The sequence below is a fragment of the Lissotriton vulgaris genome, chromosome 6 (assembly GCF_964263255.1).
Source record: "Lissotriton vulgaris chromosome 6, aLisVul1.2, whole genome shotgun sequence".
Classification (NCBI taxonomy): Eukaryota; Metazoa; Chordata; class Amphibia; order Caudata; family Salamandridae; genus Lissotriton; species Lissotriton vulgaris.
Genome location: NC_141694.1, coordinates 930,039,063 through 930,062,172, shown reverse-complemented (window position 1 = coordinate 930,062,172; position 23,110 = coordinate 930,039,063). Strand labels below are relative to the sequence as shown.

The 23,110-nt window shown below is 43.9% G+C and overlaps 1 protein-coding gene across 1 annotated transcript in view; it reads left to right on the top strand.

The window, feature by feature from the left end:
• The window catches only part of POLR3F (RNA polymerase III subunit F), a 229,670-nt gene that overhangs the window by 43,421 nt on the left and 163,139 nt on the right, over window positions 1-23,110 (top strand). Inside the window, exons 3-5 of the mRNA XM_086926913.1 lie at window positions 4,470-4,537; window positions 6,476-6,543; window positions 7,978-8,090. Coding sequence (XP_086783039.1) covers window positions 4,470-4,537; window positions 6,476-6,543; window positions 7,978-8,090 — 249 coding nt within the window. The remainder of the gene's footprint in view (window positions 1-4,469; window positions 4,538-6,475; window positions 6,544-7,977; window positions 8,091-23,110) is intronic.

The following is a 23,110-nucleotide window of genomic DNA, read 5'->3' as shown; positions in this document are numbered from 1 at the left end:
CGAGTCGAGTGAACAAGGAAACTCGATAAATGCGAGTGTGGCAGCCCGGTTATCTGGTCTATTTGTGCAAGCATTCTACCCCAGAATTACAGGATAAGCGTAATTTTCGGTAGGCGCGAGCGTGATTAAAAAGGTGTCTAAAGAGAGGACTAACAGTGATTGGTATCCTCATAACCATTAAGTGCTGTCATTTAACAAAGCTTGCGCGGATAATAATCTTTCGTGGACTAGTGTCCGTATTGTGTAAATAATAGGTGGCGTCTTTTTTAAAAGGGTGAGTCCTGCCGATTAGCGAAAGCTTAAGTTAGGGGGACTTTCGATAAGATCTTCCAACGTCTGTCTCCTTCTCGATGTGGAGGGTGATGCGTGAAGTGCCGCGTGTACTGTCCCATTTAAATACTGCGTGACGTGGACTACGTGCTAGCGTGCACATTCTGACCTGTATCTAGTGCTCGGTGTAAAACCTGGAAATGAAGGGAGTTGGGAGCCTATCTGTACAAATTAACTTGTAGGTCCGCATACTACAGAGTAACTTCGAGGACCCGAGAATTGTGGGTCATAGCTAGGGTGTTTCTAATGTGTCAGCATTCATGTAATTTTAGCGTCCATATCATGTACAGTGTCAATTGCAACGATACCAGTCTAGAGAACAAAAGAAAACATACAAAGTTAACATGTTCCAATGTCTGATCATTTTTAACATTTATAACCATTTCTTTTTTACGAAAATAATTATCACTAAGACGTGTTACATATTCAATAAATGGAATCACTCAAAATGATGGTATTATGACGCGTATGCACTTGTCATGGTGTATTGTAGCATACCTGACCATAACTGTCCCATAGAGCCCCACAGTAAAAGTTGACAACTGGGCTTCCGCTAGCATTTCCATCTAGTTCCCTTGTTCACTCGACTCGGCTGTCCATGACAGACAGGCACATTAATTACCGTACACTCTCGTCATAGGCATTTGACTCTTTAGCCACGCGATTGTTGGTGTGTGAAAGTTAAAGAACAGTCTCCTTAAGCACCACCATGCACTGGTTACCGTTTTTAATAGTGCATGACGATTCCATAGCACATCAAGAGCTAACTGAGACAATCTGATGACCGGCTTTCTCATCGCTTACCCCCACAGGTGATCGCTTCTGCGTCACTAACCCCTGCTCTCCCAATTTTGCCACCGGCTGGTGGTGAAATTCACAGCATAAATTGCAGAAGGTACGTAGAAATAGGAATACGCCTGCAGTAAAATAGTGAATTTCAGATACTGTCATGACAATAGAAGGGTAGTGATTTTTCGCTTTACCCCCAGATACTATCATCGAATCATCGTTCATTTAGGGTGTTGGCTGACACCCCCCCCTGCTCAGACAGTGGTAGAAGCAGGAAACCTACAAAACCATCATGTGAGCCAGCCAGGCTTGGCAGAGTCTCACGGTTTTATACTATGTTCCACACACCAAGAGCTAAAATAAACCCTCATTCCTCCACAGGTTGTCCCCCTTTCCCTTGTTAGTCCTGATGAAGACCCGATTCGGTTGCGAAAAAGTCAGCACCTCCTAATAGGGTCGAAACGTCGACGTTGTGTTACGAATCAGTCCATACCAAGTTTCAACCATAAAAGAGGAAAATATATGTATTTGTTGAAACAATTGATTTTGAATTATACACTGATCTACTATTGTCTATATATGTTATTGTGTCATCACACAGTCTGATCATCACTTGTCACTACTATTCATCTGAGCACTTATCTGTTATTTATATATCTACTCTAATTATGTTTTGGGCAACCCTCTTCTGATTTTACCAATGACTAATCAATGTCTGACTTTCAAAATAAGAACATTCTGGTAAAAGTCAAAAATGTGATGTGTGTTCCTTTTTTCCTTTTCTTTCCAAAAAACGTGTTTCTTCCATTTTGACAAATTTTAAAAAAGTATTTCCAAAATAATATTGTGGAATGCTCCAACAGTATTGTAAACTATTGAACCAGACAAAGAAATTGACTTATCTTCCAACAGAACCATTGTCTTTATATAATACTTAGACCCCAGGTTCTGAGGGTCACTGGGCCACCCCATTATATTTAATTGTTAGGATATGCAAACAACCAACACAATTGAAGAGACGAAGTGCTAAGTGAGCTGCTGAAGGAGATTATGTGTTCTTGGCTCTGTCCCAGAAAACAGACTAAAAAGATAAGAGGATGTGGTGTAGCAGTCAGAGCTGCTGATGTCAGACCTAGGTACGACGGTTCAAGTCTCTGCATCGGCTCAACATTCTGTGATTCCAGGCATATCATTTAATCTCACTGCGACTACAAAACATTAAGGTGTAGTGCTCATGTGAAGCGCAAAGTTCATTTTACTAAACTTCAAGCATGAGAATTTATCTCCTAAACGCATAAGTTACCTCACACTACAAACCACAGAAAATGTGGTGAAATTAAACTACTTGCTGCAGGCTGTAAATTGTGTTTTCTTTTTAAAAACAACAGGAGTTTGTGGAGTTTTGCAGCAGTATCTTGGTTTTTAGCTCTGTGTAACAGCTCAGGTAGACTAGGTAAACAGTTTGAAAGAGGTGTGATTTGGTTTGAACGAGTGCTGCATGAGAAAGGCGTAAAAGCAGCCTTCATTGGCATTCTCAGCAAGGTCCTGCTGCTTCTGAAACCAAATCTTCCAAAAGGGTTGAGTTGAAGGAGTGGGAGCAGAAGCCATGGAAGGGTTGGGGAGAAAGGAGTGCAAGCACCAACGATAACGAAGCCACGGTGACTGGGGAAGCAATAAAAAAAAGCCCTTGCTGATGGATGCTGGTTGCACAAAGTGTATTTCAAAAGGGAACAAAGCTGTAAACTAATTTTACCAAATTCACATTATGCCAAAACTCCAAGTTGTTTTCGAGTTCTAAAAGTCGTCAGCTGTAGCCATTGTAAAAGTCTTGTGGATAAATATTATAAACGCCTTAGAGTAATTGAAAATAAAATAATGTTTACTTGTTAGGCAATTGCAGTAGCAGCCCTTATAGGGTGTGCTGCCGGGCGCTGACACGGGGTGGGGGAGGGGAGGGGCAGCAAGGGGGTAGTAAACACGAACATTTGGCAATGCAGGTCGCGCAACGAAATTCGTTGTATGATTTAAATGTCTTATTACAAGCATTCATCCATATTCCGGTGTTTACTACTCCCCACCCTGCCTCTCCCCCGCCCCACGTCACCGCCGGCAGCACGCCCTATACGGGCCGCTACTGGGCAATTGGTTTGGTAATTTGCATATCCAGTGAAATAAATGGGTGTCCTTGATGCAGTAGAACAGAGTTTATTTAGGGCATATGAAATACTTGCTACGCCTTTGCTTGATTTGCTTAAGACAGCTGAAGAAAGCAAGGCTCGGAGAGAGGGGAGGGGTTGTTGCGTTGCGGACAGAACTGTTGACTTTAGAGTTGGGGAACGAGGTTCAAGTCTCTGCATCGGCTCAACATCCTGTAAGCAAATCGTGTAATCTTCCTATGCCTACAAATATAAAAATATGCGAAGAACTCGCACCAAAGAAATGTTACATTTAAATTCCGTAAGCAGCACAGTCACCAAGAAGTATGTCGAAAAAAGCAGCGTGCTCACTTGCAATTAAAATAACAAGTTCAAGCGGATGGAAAGGAGTACGTCGGCCTTGGGACACTGATAAGAAGAAGAAGACACGGAGAACAACAGGAAATGGTATGCTACAACCAATAGAAATGGAGGAAAAGTGAGAGGCAAGCATTCACATGAAAGAAAAGGAAGGCCGGGATGTAAGCACCCTTTTAAGATTTATATTAAATACAATAGATTTGACTAGCGTTGTGCAAGCAAAACCTCAAAAGTAGGGATGGTGGGAAAAGGACCGAGGTGCAGGTATTTCTCTCTTCCATTAAACAAGAGTATACAGTCATAAATACACTGGTCATAACAAACGTTCAACAAAATATCGTTTTTTGGAGACGCTTCATAAATTGGGTACATATCATAAATCATAACGAGGTTTAGCACAATCGCATATATATTGGAAAATATGCTGTTAGCATGCAGCCTTCAAGTAGTGTGTCTCCTTGCTGGCATTCAAGGGGGGAAATGTGATTAGACTTTTTATCATCAGATGACATTCATGAACAATATGAACATTTAGTCTTACTATGTACAATTAGCATATGGAATATCTAAAGGTCCTGATGTGTGCAAAAAAGGTTTCATGGTGCGGGAAACATTTATTCACTTGACAGTTTGGAAATAGTCTTTGTTTAATGATTGATACCAACTAAGCATTCCTGCTTAGTTTACCCCTTTAGTGTACAGTGACATGTTACACACCTTCTTATCCATCTGGGCAATAAAGAAACATTATTTTATATTTACGTGTTATGTAAATGAGGTAAAAAAAAGTTGTTAATTAATTTGAAAATTGCCATCTGTTTTATTTTTTAACAGGGTCAGTTAGACCTTCTCAGAAGTACCACCGGCCTTCTATACAGGCTGAAAGATGCTCAGGCAGCCGGGTAAGCAAACAGGCAATTGTGTTTCCTGCACTGAAAGATCTTTGTGTTTTTAAATTCTCTTCACCCATTCACAATTATCATTATTTCAGATTTGTATACATCTTTTTAATTATCCATTTTCAACGTTACATTCTGATTCACATACACTGATTGAAACCGTACATTTACAGAATACACTGGAGGTGTGTTATTGCCATATGAGTTACTTTTCTGCCATTGGAGGCCATGTATACTGCAATTGAACTGAGAGAACATAGGTACTCCTCACCGGCCTAAGGCCTCTTCTCTGGAGAACACGTCCATAAGGAGGACGCTTTACATGGAATACATACTGCTGGATTTAATCCATTGGCAAACCTACCACGTTAACCTTTCTTTGCCCTGAAGAAGCCCTTTTATGAATGAAATGCATTGGCTGTTTCTATATTTGTACAAAGAACTTGTGAAAAATAAAGACATGCAACAAAACCCACAACAACCACTGCATATCTCCGTCCTGCTTCTTGCTTTGCTGCATAATAATACCACAGCTTCTTAAGAATATACTTAGTTCTTCAGCACCTTGCCTACACAGAGTTATACCACTTGTGTTCTTGGAGATTAACTGATCCTGCTCTATTCCTAGCTATCCACATTACACAGAACTGCGTAAGCAGACATCTTCTTTGATGTTTCTTCCCTACTTTTATCCATAGAGTGTAAATGTCAATAGTACAGGAACATAGAAGAGACAAAGTACACATCTCTGATTTTAGAAAAGTACCCTTTCCTATCAGGATCTTTTGAATCCTTTTCTGTCTCTGGCACAAAGCCTGGGAGTGGCCAAGCACCTTTTTTTCTTTTTTTTCTCCATGCTATTAGGCCATTGAGAAGGTTTGGTGCATTAAAGACATTAGACCTAGTTTTACTGTTCTTTATTCTTTTTATTTCTTTTCTGGATCGCATAAGTCATGCTAATGTATTCCATTGTGATCTACAGTAAATCAGTTTACTCAGTCTTTCTTATAGTACAATGATTGCGAGTTTGGAATCACTGAACCCTGCATGACCTACAGGTAGTTTTCCAAAGTAGTGTTTCATGTTTAGACTGTATTATCTAGTAATAGACTCTGATAAAGAGAAAGTGTGGCCATCAGCCTCTCACCACCTGCTCACGTTTCTTACCCCCCTCTCTATTCTCTGTCATACTTTTACCACTAGGAAAAGTTCACTTGCCTGTGGTGACAAAGAAGGCCATCATTTTCCCATCAGTTGTTCCTGCTGTGGGATTAGGATCTGCTTAGTGATTGCTCGTTATATAGAATTCATCTAATGCAATATCGGCCCGTGTCCACCACCCGCTGCTCATTTGGCATTGATAATTGGGACCTTTCCACTTATTTGTTGTGTATTGTGACTGTGGAATATTAAGACTGGGCAAGGTATGTGCCCTCTACATCCTGGGGATTTCCCTAGTCCCTACGAATTTTGGAGAATCTCTCACACATTCATAGATGCTATGAGTGCTGAGGTGATGCAGGGATTACTATATTAACAGCTACTCTCCTGCATTGTATCACAGGCATGGCCTGTTCTTATAAGCAGAAATCTTGATTTTTATTCAAGGCGTAGATTCTGAATGTGCTCAGTGTTTTACTGCTGGGCTGCACTAATTGTGGATGTTGCTTTACAGAAATGATGAAGGTCTTAGAAGGAAGGGTTTAGGAGGCCTTGCTTCTCAATTGCCTTCAAGCAGACCATTGTCAAAGTAAAATGCTAATATATATCCGTTGGGTGGAACATTTAAAAGAACATTTAAATGAAACTGTCTTTAAAAGTTGATCCTCAAATGTCTGAAGCAGTTTATTGTGCACAATGCATCTGGGGAAACTTAAAGAAAATCATAAAGTGTTCAGTCCATATTTACCAGGTCAAAATTTGTCCTTCCCTTTATTACAGAAAAATGAAAGGGTCGGACAACCAAGAGAAGCTGGTTTATCAAATTATTGAAGATGCGAACAACAAAGGTAACTTTTTCAAGATTCTTTTCTCTATTTTTAGGGGATCCAGGTACTACATGCAGCATGACCGCAAACCGTTTTCAGGAAGGAGTATATTGATGTCCTGAGTGAGGCACTACTCTTTCAAAGGGCATGTCAAACTACTTTTGAGTGCGGTACTTTTGAGTGTGGTGGTAGGCTTGCTAGAGAGGGAAAGTGAGGTGGGGTGTGGGTTAGGGTTAAGGTAGTCTGTTTGCTTGTGGCCCCTCCTCGCTAGAACCTTTCCTTGCTGGGAATATGCACTATAGTGGGATCACTGCACAGAAAGCAAGCATAAAGTGTTAAAGCTGGGGAAGCCATGAGGCTGGAGGAAAGGTGATTAGATCAAATCCAGAATGTTTGTCAGACCATGAAATGAATGAAAAGAAATTAAATGAATGAAATTAAATGAATGAAATTGAATTCGTACTTGTATAGCGCACTTATACCCTGTGGCGTCTTGGCACTGTATACATACCGCTGTGGAACTCTTCCTGGCTTTTCCCTGTGAAATGCCCACTCCTGGGCACCCCCAAGGTGAAGCCAGGCATCCCAGCGCTGTTGGGGCTGTGTCAGCGAACACACACAGTATTACAAAATAGTTGTACACATAATATTTAGCCACACACTATGAAAAGGGAAAAGTTTGGAAGGTAATTCGCTAGTACCTTTTTTGACTCAGTTTTTCAGCACATGCCTTTGTCATCTTGTGAGAATCTATTCCTTCCTTAACAACCATGTGTTCTGTGTTGTTTCACATCAGCCATATGTAATATGCACAGCCACGTGAAACTGTAGCTGTTTAGAATGGGGCTGCTTGTAGACTGATCCAAATCTTGACAGACTTCATCTCTAAAGCATTGCTGTGCATGATGTTTGGGAAGGCGTCTTCTTCCTCTCACAGTCCGCCACTATCTTTTGTGCCAGGATTCTTAAATTGCTAAAGGCAGCTATCCTGGGTGTACGAGCTACTTTATAAGCCATCCACCTAAGGAATTCAGAGGTGATTGATAGTCATGGCCTTGTCTGTCCAGGTTGTTCTTTATGCCAGACTTGAGAAGCAGCTCACCCTCTCAGGGTTGGTAAAAGCACCCTCCAGATCTGCAGGTCCTACTATTTGGAGAGATCCTGTGGCATCTGACTGGTTGTTCTTGGAAGTGAAGCTATTAGTAAGCACCCTTTTCTACTCTGCCCCAAGGCCCTACCAAAATTCTTGACTAATGCTTGCAGAATAATACGCCATAAACATAAATGCACTGGAAGGTTAAACGTTTTATGCAGGTTTTACTCAAAAGAGGTATGGAAGTAAATCCGTAAGATCAGGTTTTTAATCTGCCCGTTGACGAATGTTGTGCATAGCACTTTAATGTGCTCCTTGATGATGTATTGTGAGTGAACTTTGTTCTGTCTTCTCCTTTTTAGGCATCTGGAGCAGAGACATTCGATATAAAAGTAATCTTCCCTTAACTGAGATCAACAAAATCCTGAAGAGTTTAGAAAGCAAAAAACTCATAAAAGCTGTCAAGTCTGTAGCCGTAAGTAATCATTTTTGTGGTATACAAACGGATATAGATTTTGTTCTCACATTAATGTGCAAAAGCATAAATTAACAATGGGAGCATTCACTTAATTGAATCACTTTGCCATATTTATTTATTTATTTATTTTTAGCATTTGTTAAGCGCGAACAATTGCCCGCAGGCGTCTCAGCGCTGTACATTTGTTTGCTCTCCTGTGTGGTCTCATGAAATTTTAGAGGTTAAATAACCATGTTTTAAGTTTCTTCCTGAAAGACATAAGATTTGGGCTGGATCGTATGGATTGCGGGAGTGTGTTCCATAGTTTTGGGCCGGCCACTAGGAAACGTCTGTCTCCCCAGTTGACCAACTTGGTCCGTGGCACTACCAGGTCGTTCTGTTTTGCTGAACGGAGTGTCCGAGAGGGAATGTATGGGACAAGATGGTCTCTCAAAAATTGAGGCGCTTGATGATGTAGTGACTTGTAAACAATAGACAATGTTTTAAATTTAATTCTGTTCCTGACAGGAAGCCAATGAAAACTTCTCAAGGTCTCAGCTATAGGCTTAAATTTAGGAATATTTGAAATAAGTCAGGCTGCTGCATTTTGGATTGTCTGCCAACGCCCAAGCCAGGGTTATTAAGAAAATGCAAACAAGCCATTGCAGTAATCCAGTGCTGATAGGACAAGAGCGCTGACCAGTGTCTTGCCTACATTTTTGGGAAGGAAAGGGAGGATCTTCCTGACCAGGCGTAATTTGTAAAATGCTGTGGCGGCAGTCTGATTGGCATGTGCCATGAAATTTAAATTGTCATCAAAGATGACGCCCAGATTTCTCACTTTCGTGGCAGGTTTGGGCACGACTCCGAAGGATGATGGCCACCATGCTGGGGACCAGTTAGGACTGAGATGGCCAAAAGTGACCACCTCAGTTTTATCGGAGTTTAATTTCAAACAGTTTGCTGACATCCATTGTCCAATGGCCAGCATACCTGTTTTGAAACTCTCCGCTACTGTTTCCCCATCATTTCTGACAGCCAGAATCAGCTGGGTATCATCTGCATATGAGGTAAGGTTCATCCCGTGCGCTTTGATGGTATTTGCGAGGTCCGACACATAGATATTAAAGAGTGTCGGACTAAGGGATGAACCTTGAGGTACCCCACATGGCAGTGATAATTCTGCAGATTCAAATTGACCCAGGATAACTGCCTGGGATCTCTCCGTCAGAAAGGATGCCAATAGATTTTTTGCTAGGCCTTGCATGCCCATTTTTTCGACACGGTCGACTAAGATCTTATGGTCAACCGTGTCGAAGGCAGCCGATCTATCTAGAAGCATCAATAGTGCCGTGCCACCTTGGTCTCTGATTAGTCGGATATCATCCGCCGCTTTAATGAGCGCTGTTTCAGTTCCATGAAACTTGCGGAATCCAAATTGTGTTTCATCGAGCAGATGGTATTGCTCGATGAATTCCGTAAGTTGGATATTCATGGCTTTCTCGACTATTTTGGCAAGAAACGGTAAGTTAGCTATAGGCCTGTAATTTTTTAATTCAGTTTTATCTAGGCCGGGTTTTTTCAGGAGAGGTTTTAGTAAGGTCTTTTTTAAATGGTTAGGAAAAATGCCTGTACGAAACATTAGGTTGCATATTTGAGTTATGACTGGAGTCACAGTGTCCATAAGTGGGCGGAGGGTGTTCAGGGGACAGGGATCTAAAGCCGATCCAGATTTGATGGTTTTAATAATGTCCTGGATTTGGTCTTCAGTGACTTCTGCAAAGCAAGATAAATTGTTGCTTATGAATGGTATATTTATCTTTTCGGTGCTTTGATTATCACCAAGGTTGAATGCTGAGAAAATATCATTCACTTTGGTGAAAAAGAAGGATGCCAATGAATCACAAAAATTTTGTGAACAAGGGGGGTTCAGGTCTGGGACACATCCAGCCAACTGTTTAGTTATTTTGTAGAGCTTTTTATTTGAATTTTTAGCGCTTTCGATTTGCTCAGTGTCGTATTTTTTTTTTGGTCTCTGTAATCAAGAGCTTATATTGAGTTAAAAATTCTTTAAACGTCTTTCTATTTTCATTGTCATAATTTTTTCTCCACTGTCTTTCTTTGTTTCTACGTTGCTGTTTGAGTTTTTTAAGCTCCTCGGTATACCATGGTGCTGAAGGGGAACTTCTATTCCTAGACATCCTTTTTACTGGTACTAATTTATTGGCGGCCTGGTCCAACCATGCTTGATATTGTTCAGTAGCAATTTCTGGGTCATTAGACAAAGTGGGTTTTGAGTTATCTAACGCGTCCTTAAGGCTGGGAATATTAATGTCTTCCATACCTTAAACGATTCTCGTTTGGGGAATGGTGTTGTTGCGATAGATGTTTTGTTAATTTGTATTGTGGCCAGTACCAGGTGGTGATCGGTCCAAGTCATTGGCAGGATATCGGTCACTAGCAGATTCTCATATTAGATATGTATGTGGCTATGCATTGCCATGTTTGTTGTAAATGCATGAGGAGGAAGGATCATTGGTGTATCCTGCATTCAGAATCTAGCAGTATTCTTTTGGTCCATTTTAAAAGGGTCAGGCTTTTCACAGTGAAGATCTATTTAAATGAAAAGTAATCTAAAGGTTGATGAAATATAAACATCCAACTGAGTTGGTATTGTCTGATGCAAAAAGAAATGGTCACATTAATCATTGGCATGTTTGAATAGTCTGGCTTTCGGCGAAGCACTTGAACATCTCAACCCATGGTACGTGATATTTACGCACTGGTAAGGATAGCAGCTATGTGTATATTTCATTGTTAAATGCCAAAACAACAGTTGATGGACAGAATGCAGAACAATATCATACATTAACCCCAGTACAGAGATTCGTGCCTAAATCCATGTTTTTTTTGCTCACCATTCCATTCCAGTTTGAACCCAGCCATATGCAAATCAGTCTTGACCCTGTGCCCCATGGGAGCAGTCCAGCCCGAACTGCCAAGCCAGGTCCTCCCTGGACTGGAAACAAACATCCGAGGACCGGTTTCGGGCTGTCAGCCCTCACCAGCCAGGATAGCTTGATTCCAGTGGCATGGAGATCACGGGACTCACGTCTGAGCATACCCGTCCCACTTGGGGTGACAAATGCAAAAACAACAGTTGATGGACAAAATGCAGAACAATGTCATACATTCACCCCAGTACAGAGATATGGGCCTTAATCCATCGTTTTTTTGCTCACCATGCCATTCCAGTTTGAACCCAGCCATATGCAAATCAGCCTTGACCCTGTGCATCATGGGAACAGTCCAACCCGAACTGGCAAGCCAGGTCCTCCCTGGACTAGAAGCAAGCTTCCTAGGACCGGTTTTGGGCTTTCAGCCCTCATCAGCCAGGATAGCTGGATTCCAGTGGCATGGAGAGCACGGGACTCAGGTCTGAGCATACCCGTCCCGCTCTGGGTGGCATGGTGAGCAAAAGAATGATGGATTTAACCCAGATCTCTTGACTGGGGGTGAATGTTTTGAATTGTTCTGCATTCCATCCATCAATTGTGTATCTTTTGCTTTCTTGCCCTAAGTGCGCCAGGTATGCCCAGACGTGGGTCCTGGGCTCACTGTGCCACTGGAATCAAGCTATCCTGGCTGAAGAAGGGTGAAACCCCGAAACCGGTTCTAGGATGCTTGTTTCTGGTCCAGGGAGGACCTGGCTTGGCAGTTCGGGCTGGACTGTTCCCATGAGGCACAGGGTCAAGACTGATTTGCATATGGCCAGGTCTAAACTGGGGTGGCATAGTGAGCAAAAGAATGATGGATTTAACCCAGATCTCTTGACTGGGGGTGAATGTTTTGATTTGCTCTGCATTCAGTCCTTCAATTGTGTATCTTTTGCTTTATATTTCATTGATAGAATAGATTGTCATATTCCTTTTACACCAGATTTTAAGTACAGTTTGTATTCCTGATATTGTATGCTGTTCTTGAAACCTATTGCTGTGTTGTGCAATGCGCTGTAAATCAGCACAAATCACAGTCAAATGCAGTAAAGAAAATTAAATAAAATCCAGTCTCCAAGAGAAGTATTTCAGAGGTAGACTAGCTTGACTCTGCTCTCTAAAGTTGTAGCAAACCAAATTTGGCTCCCCTCCGAAACTGACCCTTTTACACGTTGAAGATTGCATTGTGTTGGCATTAATAGATTGCGTCATTTCACAATTTAATAAAACCGAATACAAAATGTAATTCAGCACCATCCAGCACCCAACACCATCCCCTAAATGAATAATAATATAACCCCTTCTGATCTAATGTCATCGGGTCTGTCAGTACAAACCTAGTTACACTTAAATCAATGACAGACTTATTTTATGAATGTCTACAGTATCACAGGCAGGAAGATCTTTGAATGGAGCAAAAGGCTTCCTCCGGAGTTTCTTCAAGAACAGCATGTCAGTACAGAGCATTATAACAGGGCACATTTTGATACGTGCATTGAGAAGAGTCATGAAAAGCCACATTATGGATGCGTTAGAATTCCAAATGGAATTTAGGCATAGTACGGGCCTAATTTAATCAAGTGCTATTCGTGATAGTGCAAAAATGTTTATACAATTAAACACACAATTTTAATAAATTTGAATCATCTTTCTCAGTCCACCCTCTGATTGCACGATCAACCATCAAAACACAAATCTTTATTCATAACAGTTTCTATCATCGTCTCTGTTCTTCCAAAGTGTTCATCACAAACGAGCCTTCCAGCCCTCTATTTCCTCTAACAACATCTCGTCTTTTCGTTTGTAGACATTGCTAGTACCTTCTTCCCACATCCACAATTCAGTGGCGTAAGGAAACGTGGGTACGCCTCCAAAGTACGGCAGAATTTGAACCCCTTTTCTAAGCAGATTACTGCAAGAAATGTTAGCTGAATAATGAGTCCGGTTATGCATAATTAAATAATCACTAAGGTGGTTTAGGATCTTGCTAAAACACTCCCAACAATACTATTAATTCTCTTCCAGGGGATACTCATCAATAGTCATAAGCACTGAATAGTCCCGCCCACGTGCGGGACCCCGGAGCAATAGCCAATAATTTGCATATATCTACATATATATATATATATAAATACACATAAAAAAACATATATATATATATATAGATCATATGCATATACACATAAATATGCAGCCTGAAATACACCATACTAGGCTAAAAAAAAACCTGCCATTATTGCATGTAACACTTTTACATTTGCTAAATAAAGACATATGTAATACAGTATATGATAATGTAAAGAAGAAACACTGCCCTGGGTTTCTTTGAAACACACAACCTTTATTTTCAAAGGTAAAACAGGCAGGATCATAGAGGCAGCTTTAGCCTAGATATGCTGCCTAGTAGCAACTGAAAAACTTGGCGTGTGCCTTTTAAGAACTCCATGAGCCTCCAGGCTCCCATCATGCACCAAAGGTGACAGTTAGGTCAGTTCTTTTTCCTGCTCCTTCTGTGAGGATCCTGGAGCATTGAGCTCACCAGTTTGTGATATTTTATCACTTTATTCTGGTATTTCTCAAATTCTTTCGTCTTTACTCGACGTCTTTAGTCCTTGTTTGACTAATTCAACAATTTTTTCCTGGTTTGTGACTATTTTTCCAGTCATAATGCCGGCCTTGTTTGTTAAATGTCCGGCCTGTGGTAATAAAATGGCCAAGTCAGACCCTCATTCGGTCTGTGTAGCTTGTTTACCATCTTCTCACAAGCCAGAACTCTGCTACCACTGCAGCAAATTGTCTAACCGAACTCTCAGGGAGAGAGAGAAGAGCAGGCTACAGTCCCTGTATGACAGAGGAGAAACTGTGAGTGGAAGAGAAGTTGTTCATTCCAAGAGGCCCTCTTCTCAGCACAAAGAGCGCAAAGACAAAGGGGAGAAGAGAAAACATCAGTCCCCTACTGCGTCGAGGGACAGATCTTCTTCTAAGGTACCTCTGTGTTCAAAATCTGCATCGAAATCACCATCGCAGCGACCGTCGACGTCGAGGCATCCTTCGCCGTCGAAGAAGATCACGCCGTCGAAGCAAGGTGAGAAGAGACAGGAGCGTAGGCGGTCCAGGTCCGGCTCGCCTACGACTGCAAGAGGGCAGGACTCAACGTCGTCTCATCGACGTCGACGCTGCGAGGCTCGGAACGTAAGTCAAGGTCGCCGTCGAGAGGTGCCATGACGTCGACGTCGAACCGGCCAGCAGAGGTTTCGACATCTAAGAGCCCAAGCCGGGTGGCGTCGAGGCACACGACGTCGAGAAATTAATCGCCGTCGAGGCGCATGACGTCTACGCCTAAGAGACCATCGCTGCCGAGGGAATCGCTGCCGAGGGAATCGCTGCCGAGGGAATCGCTGCCGAGGGAATCGCTGCCGAGGGAATCGCTGCCGAGGGAATCGCTGCCGAGGGAATCGCCGCCGAGGGAATCGCTGCCGAGGGAATCGCTGCCGAGGGAATCGCTGCCGAGGGAATCGCCGCCGAGGGAATCGCCGCCGAGGGAATCGCCGCCGAGGGAATCGCTGCCGAGGGAATCGCCGCCGAGGGAATCGCTGCCGAGGGAATCGCTGCCGAGGGAATCGCTGCCGAGGGAATCGCTGCCGAGGGAATCGCTGCCGAGGGAATCGCTGCCGAGGGAATCGCTGCCGAGGGAATCGCTGCCGAGGGAATCGCTGCCGAGGGAATCGCTGCCGAGGGAATCGCCGCCGAGGGAATCGCCGCCGAGGGAATCGATGCCGACGAGGAGATCGCCGTTGAGGAGATCGTCGTCGAGGAGGTCGTCGGCGGCGTCTCCTGCACCTAAGAAGCCTAGGACCGTGTCTAAAGACCGGTCTAACGCTAATACTGTGTCTTCTGGGAGTTCCTCTTCCTCCCCTGAACTACAGATTGTGAAAGCCTCTCCAGAGCCCTCGAGAGCACCTTCACCTGTTCAGCCGGCAACTTATATCTCGCCGCGCTGGCTGGGGGAGATTAGAGACTGGAAGATAAGGAAAATAAATCTTCCAAGGTCTTATTCCAGGTCTCCTGTGTCTGCAAGACCTGCTTCAAGATCAAGATCCCCTCAAAGACAGTTGGTGCACTCTCCGAGAAGACGTGAGCGTACTCCTCCGAGAAAGTCTCCATCAGTGAGGAGGCGGGCTTCACCTTCGTCTAGATCGTCAATTCGTCATTCTTCGAAGAGGCGCGATACTAGATCGTCTACAAGATCTACACATTTGAAAAGGGGCTATTCGCCGACACTGTCATCAACTCCTCCAAGTAGGATTTCACCGATTGATGACGTGATTACCTTTAATGAGGTTCTCTGTCGTGGAGCAGCTAAACTTAATATCAAAATGCCGGTCTCTACCACCAAGATAATGGTAATTTTCGAGACTTTGCACCAAAAGCTAACGTCAAGGCCCTTACTTCCTCTGGTGCCAGGTCTGTTGGAGCCAGCCGAACACAAGTTCTTAACTCCAGCAGCATTGGGAGCGGTTCCTTCTCGGATCGCTAAGAAATATAAAGCACCGGACAATGATCCGTTCTTTCTGAGGGCTGAGTCAAAACCGGATTCTGTAATTGTCTCAGCAGCACGTAAGAATCAAACAGGAGCTGCTTCATCTTCTGTGCCGCCGGATAAAGACAGTAAGGCTATGGACTTAGTAGGAAAGAGAATGTGTGCCACCTCTGCTTCCTACATGAGTCGCCAGCCCTTCAGCTTTGCTGGGTCGCTATGACCGTGCCCTATGGGACTCCATGTCTCGTTTCGCAGAGAAGCTTCCAAAAGAAGACAAACACGATTTTCTGGAGATCTTACATGAAGGTGGGCTAGTAGCTAACCAGGTGATTAGTGCAGCCGCTGATGCTTCTGACTTACCTACGCATGGTTACGCGCATGGGCTCTGCGCCAGGCACTCCGCTTGGTTGAGGCTCACGGGTCTTAAGCCTGAGGCACAACACCGAATTCTTAACCTGCCCTTTAACGGAAAATCACTCTTCGGATCTCATGCTGATGATGAGATGTCACGTATGAAAACAGAACTTGATACAGTGAGAGCTGTTGGTCTTGAGAAAAGGAAGGATAATAAGAAAAAATACCGTCCGTACGACAGGAGACAGAACCAGCAGAGGGTTCAAACCCCTCAATGGTCGTCTCAGCAGAATCAGGGAAGATCTCAGTTCTCCCAGCGTCGTACTGGTCGAGGAAGAGGTGGCATTTCCAGGCAGTCTGCACCTGGAAACAAGCAGCAGCAACAAAAACAGTGAGTTGTTGCTTCCCCTGAGCCAGTTACCCACTCCAGTGGGGGGAAGTGTTCGTTTTTGCCTGGAAGAGTGGACAAACATCACAATAGACAAATGGGTTCTGAATATTGTAAAGAATGGATATGCCATCAGATTCAAGTCCCCTCCGCCTTCCATTCCTCCTCAAAAGTCTGTGACCCATCGTATTCATCTTTTGAGACAAGAAGTGTCTGCCTTGATCTTAAAGAATGCCATCGAGGAGGTCCCAAAGACACAGCGTCGGCAAGGCATGTACTCCCGATATATTCTAGTTCCAACGAAAGGTCCAAACAAGGAGTTCAGGCCCATACTAGATCTCAGGCGCCTCAACCAGTTCATTCGGCAAGAAAAGTTCAGAATGTTGGCGTTACATCAAATAATTCCACTTCTGCATCAAGGGGACTGGATGTGCTCCATAGATCTTCAAGAAGCTTATTTTCACATCCCCATCGCCCCAAAGCATCGGAAGTTTCTAAGGTTTTGCATCCAAACAAGCCACTTCCAGTTCACAGTCCTACCCTTCGGTCTAAAGTCAGCTCCTCGCACGTTTTCAAAGTGCATGGCAGTCGTAGCGGCTTTCCTGAGGAAGAAGCACATTTTCGTCTATCCCTACCTAGACGATTGGCTGCTAAAGAGTGCGTCTCCGATTCTGCTTCAGCAACATCTCACGTTCTGCATACATCAGCTGCGGAGACTTGGCCTGCACGTGAACTTCAAGAAGTCTATCCTCCATCCAACGCAGAGGATACACTATCTGGGCGCACTTCTGGATTCAAAGAACGCAAAAGCGTATCCTTCGGAGGAGAGACTATCCTCTATTCTCGTCAAGTGTCAAACGTTACTGAAGACTCCTCGTCCCACGGCCAGGCAGATCTCGTCTCTTCTAGGGTCCATGGCTTCATGCATTTTCCTTGTTCCAAACGCCAGGCTGCACATGAGACCTCTGCAACAGTCTCTGGAGGACCAGTGGTCCCAGTTTTCAAATCGTTGGGAGGACAAACTGTCACTACCCTGGTCAGTACAGATCTCCATCCGATGGTGGATGCAGCGGAGTCATCTGGTAGTGGGAGTCCCTTTCCAGGAGGATATGCCCAGACAATCACTGGTGACGGATGCGTCCCTTCAAGGATGGGGCGCTCATCTGGGATCGCTTCAAATTCAAGGAGTGTGGTCAGAGAAAGAAAGACTGTATCACATAAACATGTTGGAACTCAGAGCTGTCCACCTAGCTCTCAAAGCTTTCTTTCCCGCGATCAAGACATCCTCCCTGCTTGTTCAAACGGACAATACAACAATGATGTACTATCTGAACAAGCAGGGCGGAACGAGATCCAGACCTCTGTCGTTCGAAGCGCAAGCAATCTGGAAGTGGCTTGGGGTATGAGCATATCGGCAGTCCATCTGCCAGGTGTCCTCAACATCCAAGCGGACGACCTAAGCAGACACTTCGCAGAAGCACACGACTGGGTCTTAAAAGAAGAAGTAATAAAAGATGTCTTCCAGGCCTGGGGACACCAGAAATCGATCTCTTTGCAGACGCCGAAAACGCAAAATGCCGCGTCTTCGCGTCCAGATACCCACAACGAGGGTCCAAGGGGAATTCTCTATGGATGGACTGGTCAGAGACATTACTCTACGCTTTTCCACCGATTCCACTCATTCCCTTGGTGATCAAGAAACTGTACAAGTCCAAGACAGACATGATCCTGGTGGCTCCGGATTGGCCACGCTAATGGTGGTACCTGGATCTCCTGTATCTTTCCAAAGTACCGCACAGGAGGCTGCCTTGCTGTCCAGATCTACTGACCAGAGAGAACGGCAGACTGTTCCATCCCTACCTGCCGTCCCTGAAGCTAGCAGTATGGCTCCTGAGTTCGTCCGATATGGGCACTTAGGCCTCTGGCAGGACTGTATGCACATTTTGAGAGAGGCGAGGAGAGCTTCTACAAGAAAGTCATATGCTTTCAAGTGGAAGCAGTTTTTCATGTGGTGTGTTGCTGAAGGTCATGACCCGATTCGAGGTTCAGAACAGGTACTGTTACCATACTTACTGTCTTTGGCCAAAGCAGGTTTACAGTATTCCTCTATAAAGGTCCATCTGGCAGCAATAACAGCATATCAAAAGTCTCCCACTTAGGTTTCTTTCTTTCAAATGCCAGTGGTAAAGGATTTTCTGGAGGGTCTCAAGAAAGTTTACCCTCCGGTGAGGGCTCCCTCTCCACCTTGGGAGTTGAATGTGGTTTTGTCCAAATTGATGGGTCCCCCATTCGAACCTATTCATAAGGCGTCCCTTCAACATCTGTCGTGGAAGGTGGCCTTCTTAGTAGCTATCACTTCTGCGCGCAGAGTGCGCGAGATACAGGCTTTTCGTTCTACAGAACCTTATCTCATTTTCCATGCGAATAGAGTGGTACTTCGCACTCATCCGAGATTCCTTCCTAAGGTGATCTCGGATTTTCGCATTAACCAGTCAGTTACACTGCCTACGTTTTTTGCTACTCCGAACACTCCAGCTGAGAAAGCTCTACACTCTTTGAAACCTGAAAAGAGTGCTGAAATTTTATCTTGACAAGACCAAGGGTGTTCGAAAGTCTGATCATTTGTTTGTGAACTATGACCCTCTGAATACAGGCTTGTCTGCATCGAAGAGGTCCATTTCTAGATGGATTGTTTCATGCATTATGTTATCTTATCAGTTGGCATGGAAACAGCTCCCGGGCAAGCCGAGAGCGCATTCCACTAGAGGAAAAGCTGCTACGATAGCAATGCTTAAAAATGTTCCTATTCATGAAATTTGTAAGGCAGCTACGTAGCGTCGGTCCATACCTTTGCACGCCATTACTGCCTTGATTCTGATACTCAGGCGGATGCTCAAGTTGGTCAAGCATCCCTGAGGAATTTGTTTGGGTAATGTTTATTAGTATACTGTTTAGAGAGACTGGTATTCGTCCGCAGGGTATGGGATGGGCTTGCTACTCTATTAAGTGCTTATGACTATTGATGAGTATCCCCTGGAAGAGAAGGATAAGTTACTTACCTGTAATCCTAGTTCTCTTCCAGGGGTATACTCATCAAAGTCATAAGCAACCCACCCTTCTCCCCGGGCGAATACCAGGACTATCTATTTTTCCATGTTACCCATGCTGTGATTACACTGTTATACGCCGTCCAAAAAGAACTGACCTAACTGTCACCTGTGGTGCATGATGGGAGCCTGGAGGCTCATGGAGGTCTTAAAGGCACGGTACCAAGTTTTTCAGTTGTTACTATGCAGCCTATCTAGGCTAAATCTGCCTCTATGATCCTGCCTGTTTTACCTTTGAAAATAAAGGTTGTGTGTTTCAAAGAAACCCAGGGCAGTGTTTCTTCTTTACATTATCATATAATGTATTATATATATCTTTATTTAGCAAATGTAAAAGTGTTCCATGCAATAATGGCAGTTTTTTAGCCTAGTATGGTGTATTTCAGGCTGCATATTTATGTGTATATGCATATTATCTATCTATATATATATATATATATATATATATATATATATATATATATGGTTTTTTTTATGTGTATATATATATATATATATATGTAGCTATATGCATATTATTGGCTATTGCTCCGGGGTCCCGCACATGGGCGGGACTATTCAGTGCTTATGACTTTTATGAGTATACCCCTGGAAGAGAACTAGGATTACAGGTAAGTAACTTATCCATCATTCACAGCTTTTCCGTAACAGTTTTACATACCAACTGATTCCAACAACCCATCCTCTTCAAGAGCCATTGCTTCGTGTAAAATATTAGTCAAATTACCAATGCAGTTATTAATAATCTTACTTTTTTTCTGGTATAAAAGTTCAGTACTGTTGGATCCTCAACACGGAACAAACGTCGCCCTTTTTCATGCAACAAAATCAAAACTAGGGCAGTTTCACATAATCACAGCACGCATACCTATAAGCTCTTCAATAATCAATGAAATGTAAACTATCCAAGTAAAAGGACCCTCTGACTTGCCTATGTGACTCATTGTTACAAGGTGCTCTTCCCAGGAATATTCTGTTGACCGGTAACATAGAGTAGACCCAAAATCTCAGCAACTGATCTAAAGTGTGCATTGTTCCAATATTTATTAAAAGGCCGAAGCATGGAATCTTGACCAAGATGAATCTGGCCATGAGTTTGCATACACATAGAAAACAACAGTGAGTCTGGCAAAATGTATTGTCCCTCGGCTGTTACCCACATATCATTACCTGCCATTTCCCAATTTCTTTTCTCATCCTCTGGTGCCTCCACCTGGAGATCTTTTAGCTCACTTTATGTGTGAACTGAAGTTGATAGAAAATAATCTGTAGTTTCATTCTCAACTTTACATTGCTCTTATTCTTTTGAATTGATCAAAGCAGATTAAAGAGTACAGTATTTCACTACCTCATCTGTGTAGCGATTTCCAAGTGTAACTATATCAGCTTTTGTTCCGTGGGCAGTGCGTTTTACTACAGAAATCTAACTTCCAGAATGTATGTCCCATTACGAATAGGGGCACCAAAAGATGTCCTACTACCCCTTTGTGACCACAGTTGTCCAATCTCTGAGGTCATACCAAAACAACACTGGCTGGCAGAATAGATTGTAACATTCAATCCATCAGATGAGCAGCTTGCTTTTGAAAGAGCAATTATCCCTTCTACTTGTGCTGAAGTTAGATTTCACAAGTATGATGTTTCCACAGTATTTCATTTGGTACAGACCTTGTATGCCGATCTCCATGTTCCATAATGATCTCATGCAAGACCCATCCACAAATAGAATCTGATTAGCCTGTTCAAGTGAAACATCTCCTATGCCTGGACTCGGTACACAGTTCCATTTCACCAATGCAATCATAACAGTCCCTGTCATCACTTTCTCTATCTGCATTTGGCAAAAGCGTTGAGGGATTCGGGGTATTACAGCTTCTGATTGAAATATTGTCAGCTGCCAAAATCATTTGCTCATATTTACTTCTACAACTATTTGTCAAATGCTGAGTGTGAGAAGGTGGCTTGGTATATGTTATGTTAGCAGTGATTTATAAAGCATGCAGCTACTCGGAAGAGTGTCCACTAGTTAAAGTGGGTACCCTGTATGAATCCACACAACCCTTAGGATGTATGAGGTCGAAGTTAACTTTTATGAAGGCTATCCTAGTGGTAGCTGTGGAGAGTTTCCCTCTGCCTTAATCTTGAAGGAATGTAAAGCAGCTTGTTTTACCAGAATATCACCTCCTGAATGACTAAATGAAGGAGAACCACACAGTAGTTACATAAAAGTATGTATTTATTAATATAACACTCTCTACTATCCTCTACACGAGGTTAGAACACAAATCACACAATACTGGATCAATAGAACAGTTGTAAGTAGCAAAATACACAGCGGGCTCCATGAGGAGACCGAACCATATACTAAAATAGTGGTATAACAATCAAGACTTGACTAGAAACAGTGCCTAGAGCACGTAGAATCGCTGAGACCCCAATAAACCACCCAAGGTGATGACACAGGAGACCCACGGAGGACGGGTGCAGTGAGGAAACACTCCTGCGTGCTCTGTACAACTCTATGGGAAAGTCGCAGTTGCAAAGTTAAAGTTTAAGGACCCTTCTAGGAGGACTTCGAGTAAACCCTTCGAAACTTAAGAGTTTAAAGAGCCACCCCACCCGTGGATACCGTAGTATCGGAGTTACCTAACCCAGGGAAGCCTGGTGCATAGGTCAGAAGTGGCGTCGGAAACTCTTGTCATTCTCTATGGAAGGAAGTGAAGCAGTACTACTGCCGTGAAGGTGAAAAAGGTCCGGTGAAATCCAAGCCTGGATTCTGGATGGAAGGAACCTGAAAGCAGAGTGACCAGGGGCTCGGGGGACGAATGCCCATCGATGTCGGATGCGTCAGGTGCAAAGAAGGGATACTTGACTCTGCAGCTACGAGGTCCCGGAGGCGTCGATGACGACCAGGAGCTGGAGGTGAGCTGTCCCATCCACGAAAGATGTCGAGTGTTGAGGGGTCGTATCCAGCGGGAGCACCAACAAGCCTTGGCAACAGCAACCCACGCAGGAAGGTCAAATAGGTTACGGTGTGGACCAGCAAGGTCCAGGGGACTCTCCAAGCAATGGAGAGTCAGGGGACGTCTGGAGCAACCAGGAAAGCCCAAGAACAATCAAGATGACCCTCAGAGGGACCCACAGGCCGAAGGACCAGGAGTCGCGAGGGGACCTCGAGCAAGATTGCCAAGCACCAGCCCAAGAAGCACACCGTGTGAGGAGGCTAGAGTTCTTTGGTGCAAATACTGCTCAGGGTCAGGACCACACGTGGTCCAATGCACAAGCTTGAGTCACCAACAAGCATATGTACTTGCAAATGGACGCGGTGCACAGGGGTTCGGGTTACGCAGGCCCCACAAGGGATATGGGCCTCAAACTCGGTGAGATGGCAGATCGACCTCAGGGACCTTCAGGAACCCACCTCCTGTGTTGCTGAAATCTTCAGAGTCCGCGGGAGCAGCTACGGGTCAGTTGCACTTTAGGTGCCTGCAAAGCAGGGGAGTGACTCATTCACTCCAAGGGAGATTCTTCTGTTGTCTTAAGTGCCCCACAGGTCCTGCACGGAGCCTGTATGGAGTCACGGCACAAACGTAGTTTCGGACAGAAAGGGGGACGAAGTCAAGCCCTGTTAAGGCCCAATGACGTTCTAGTAT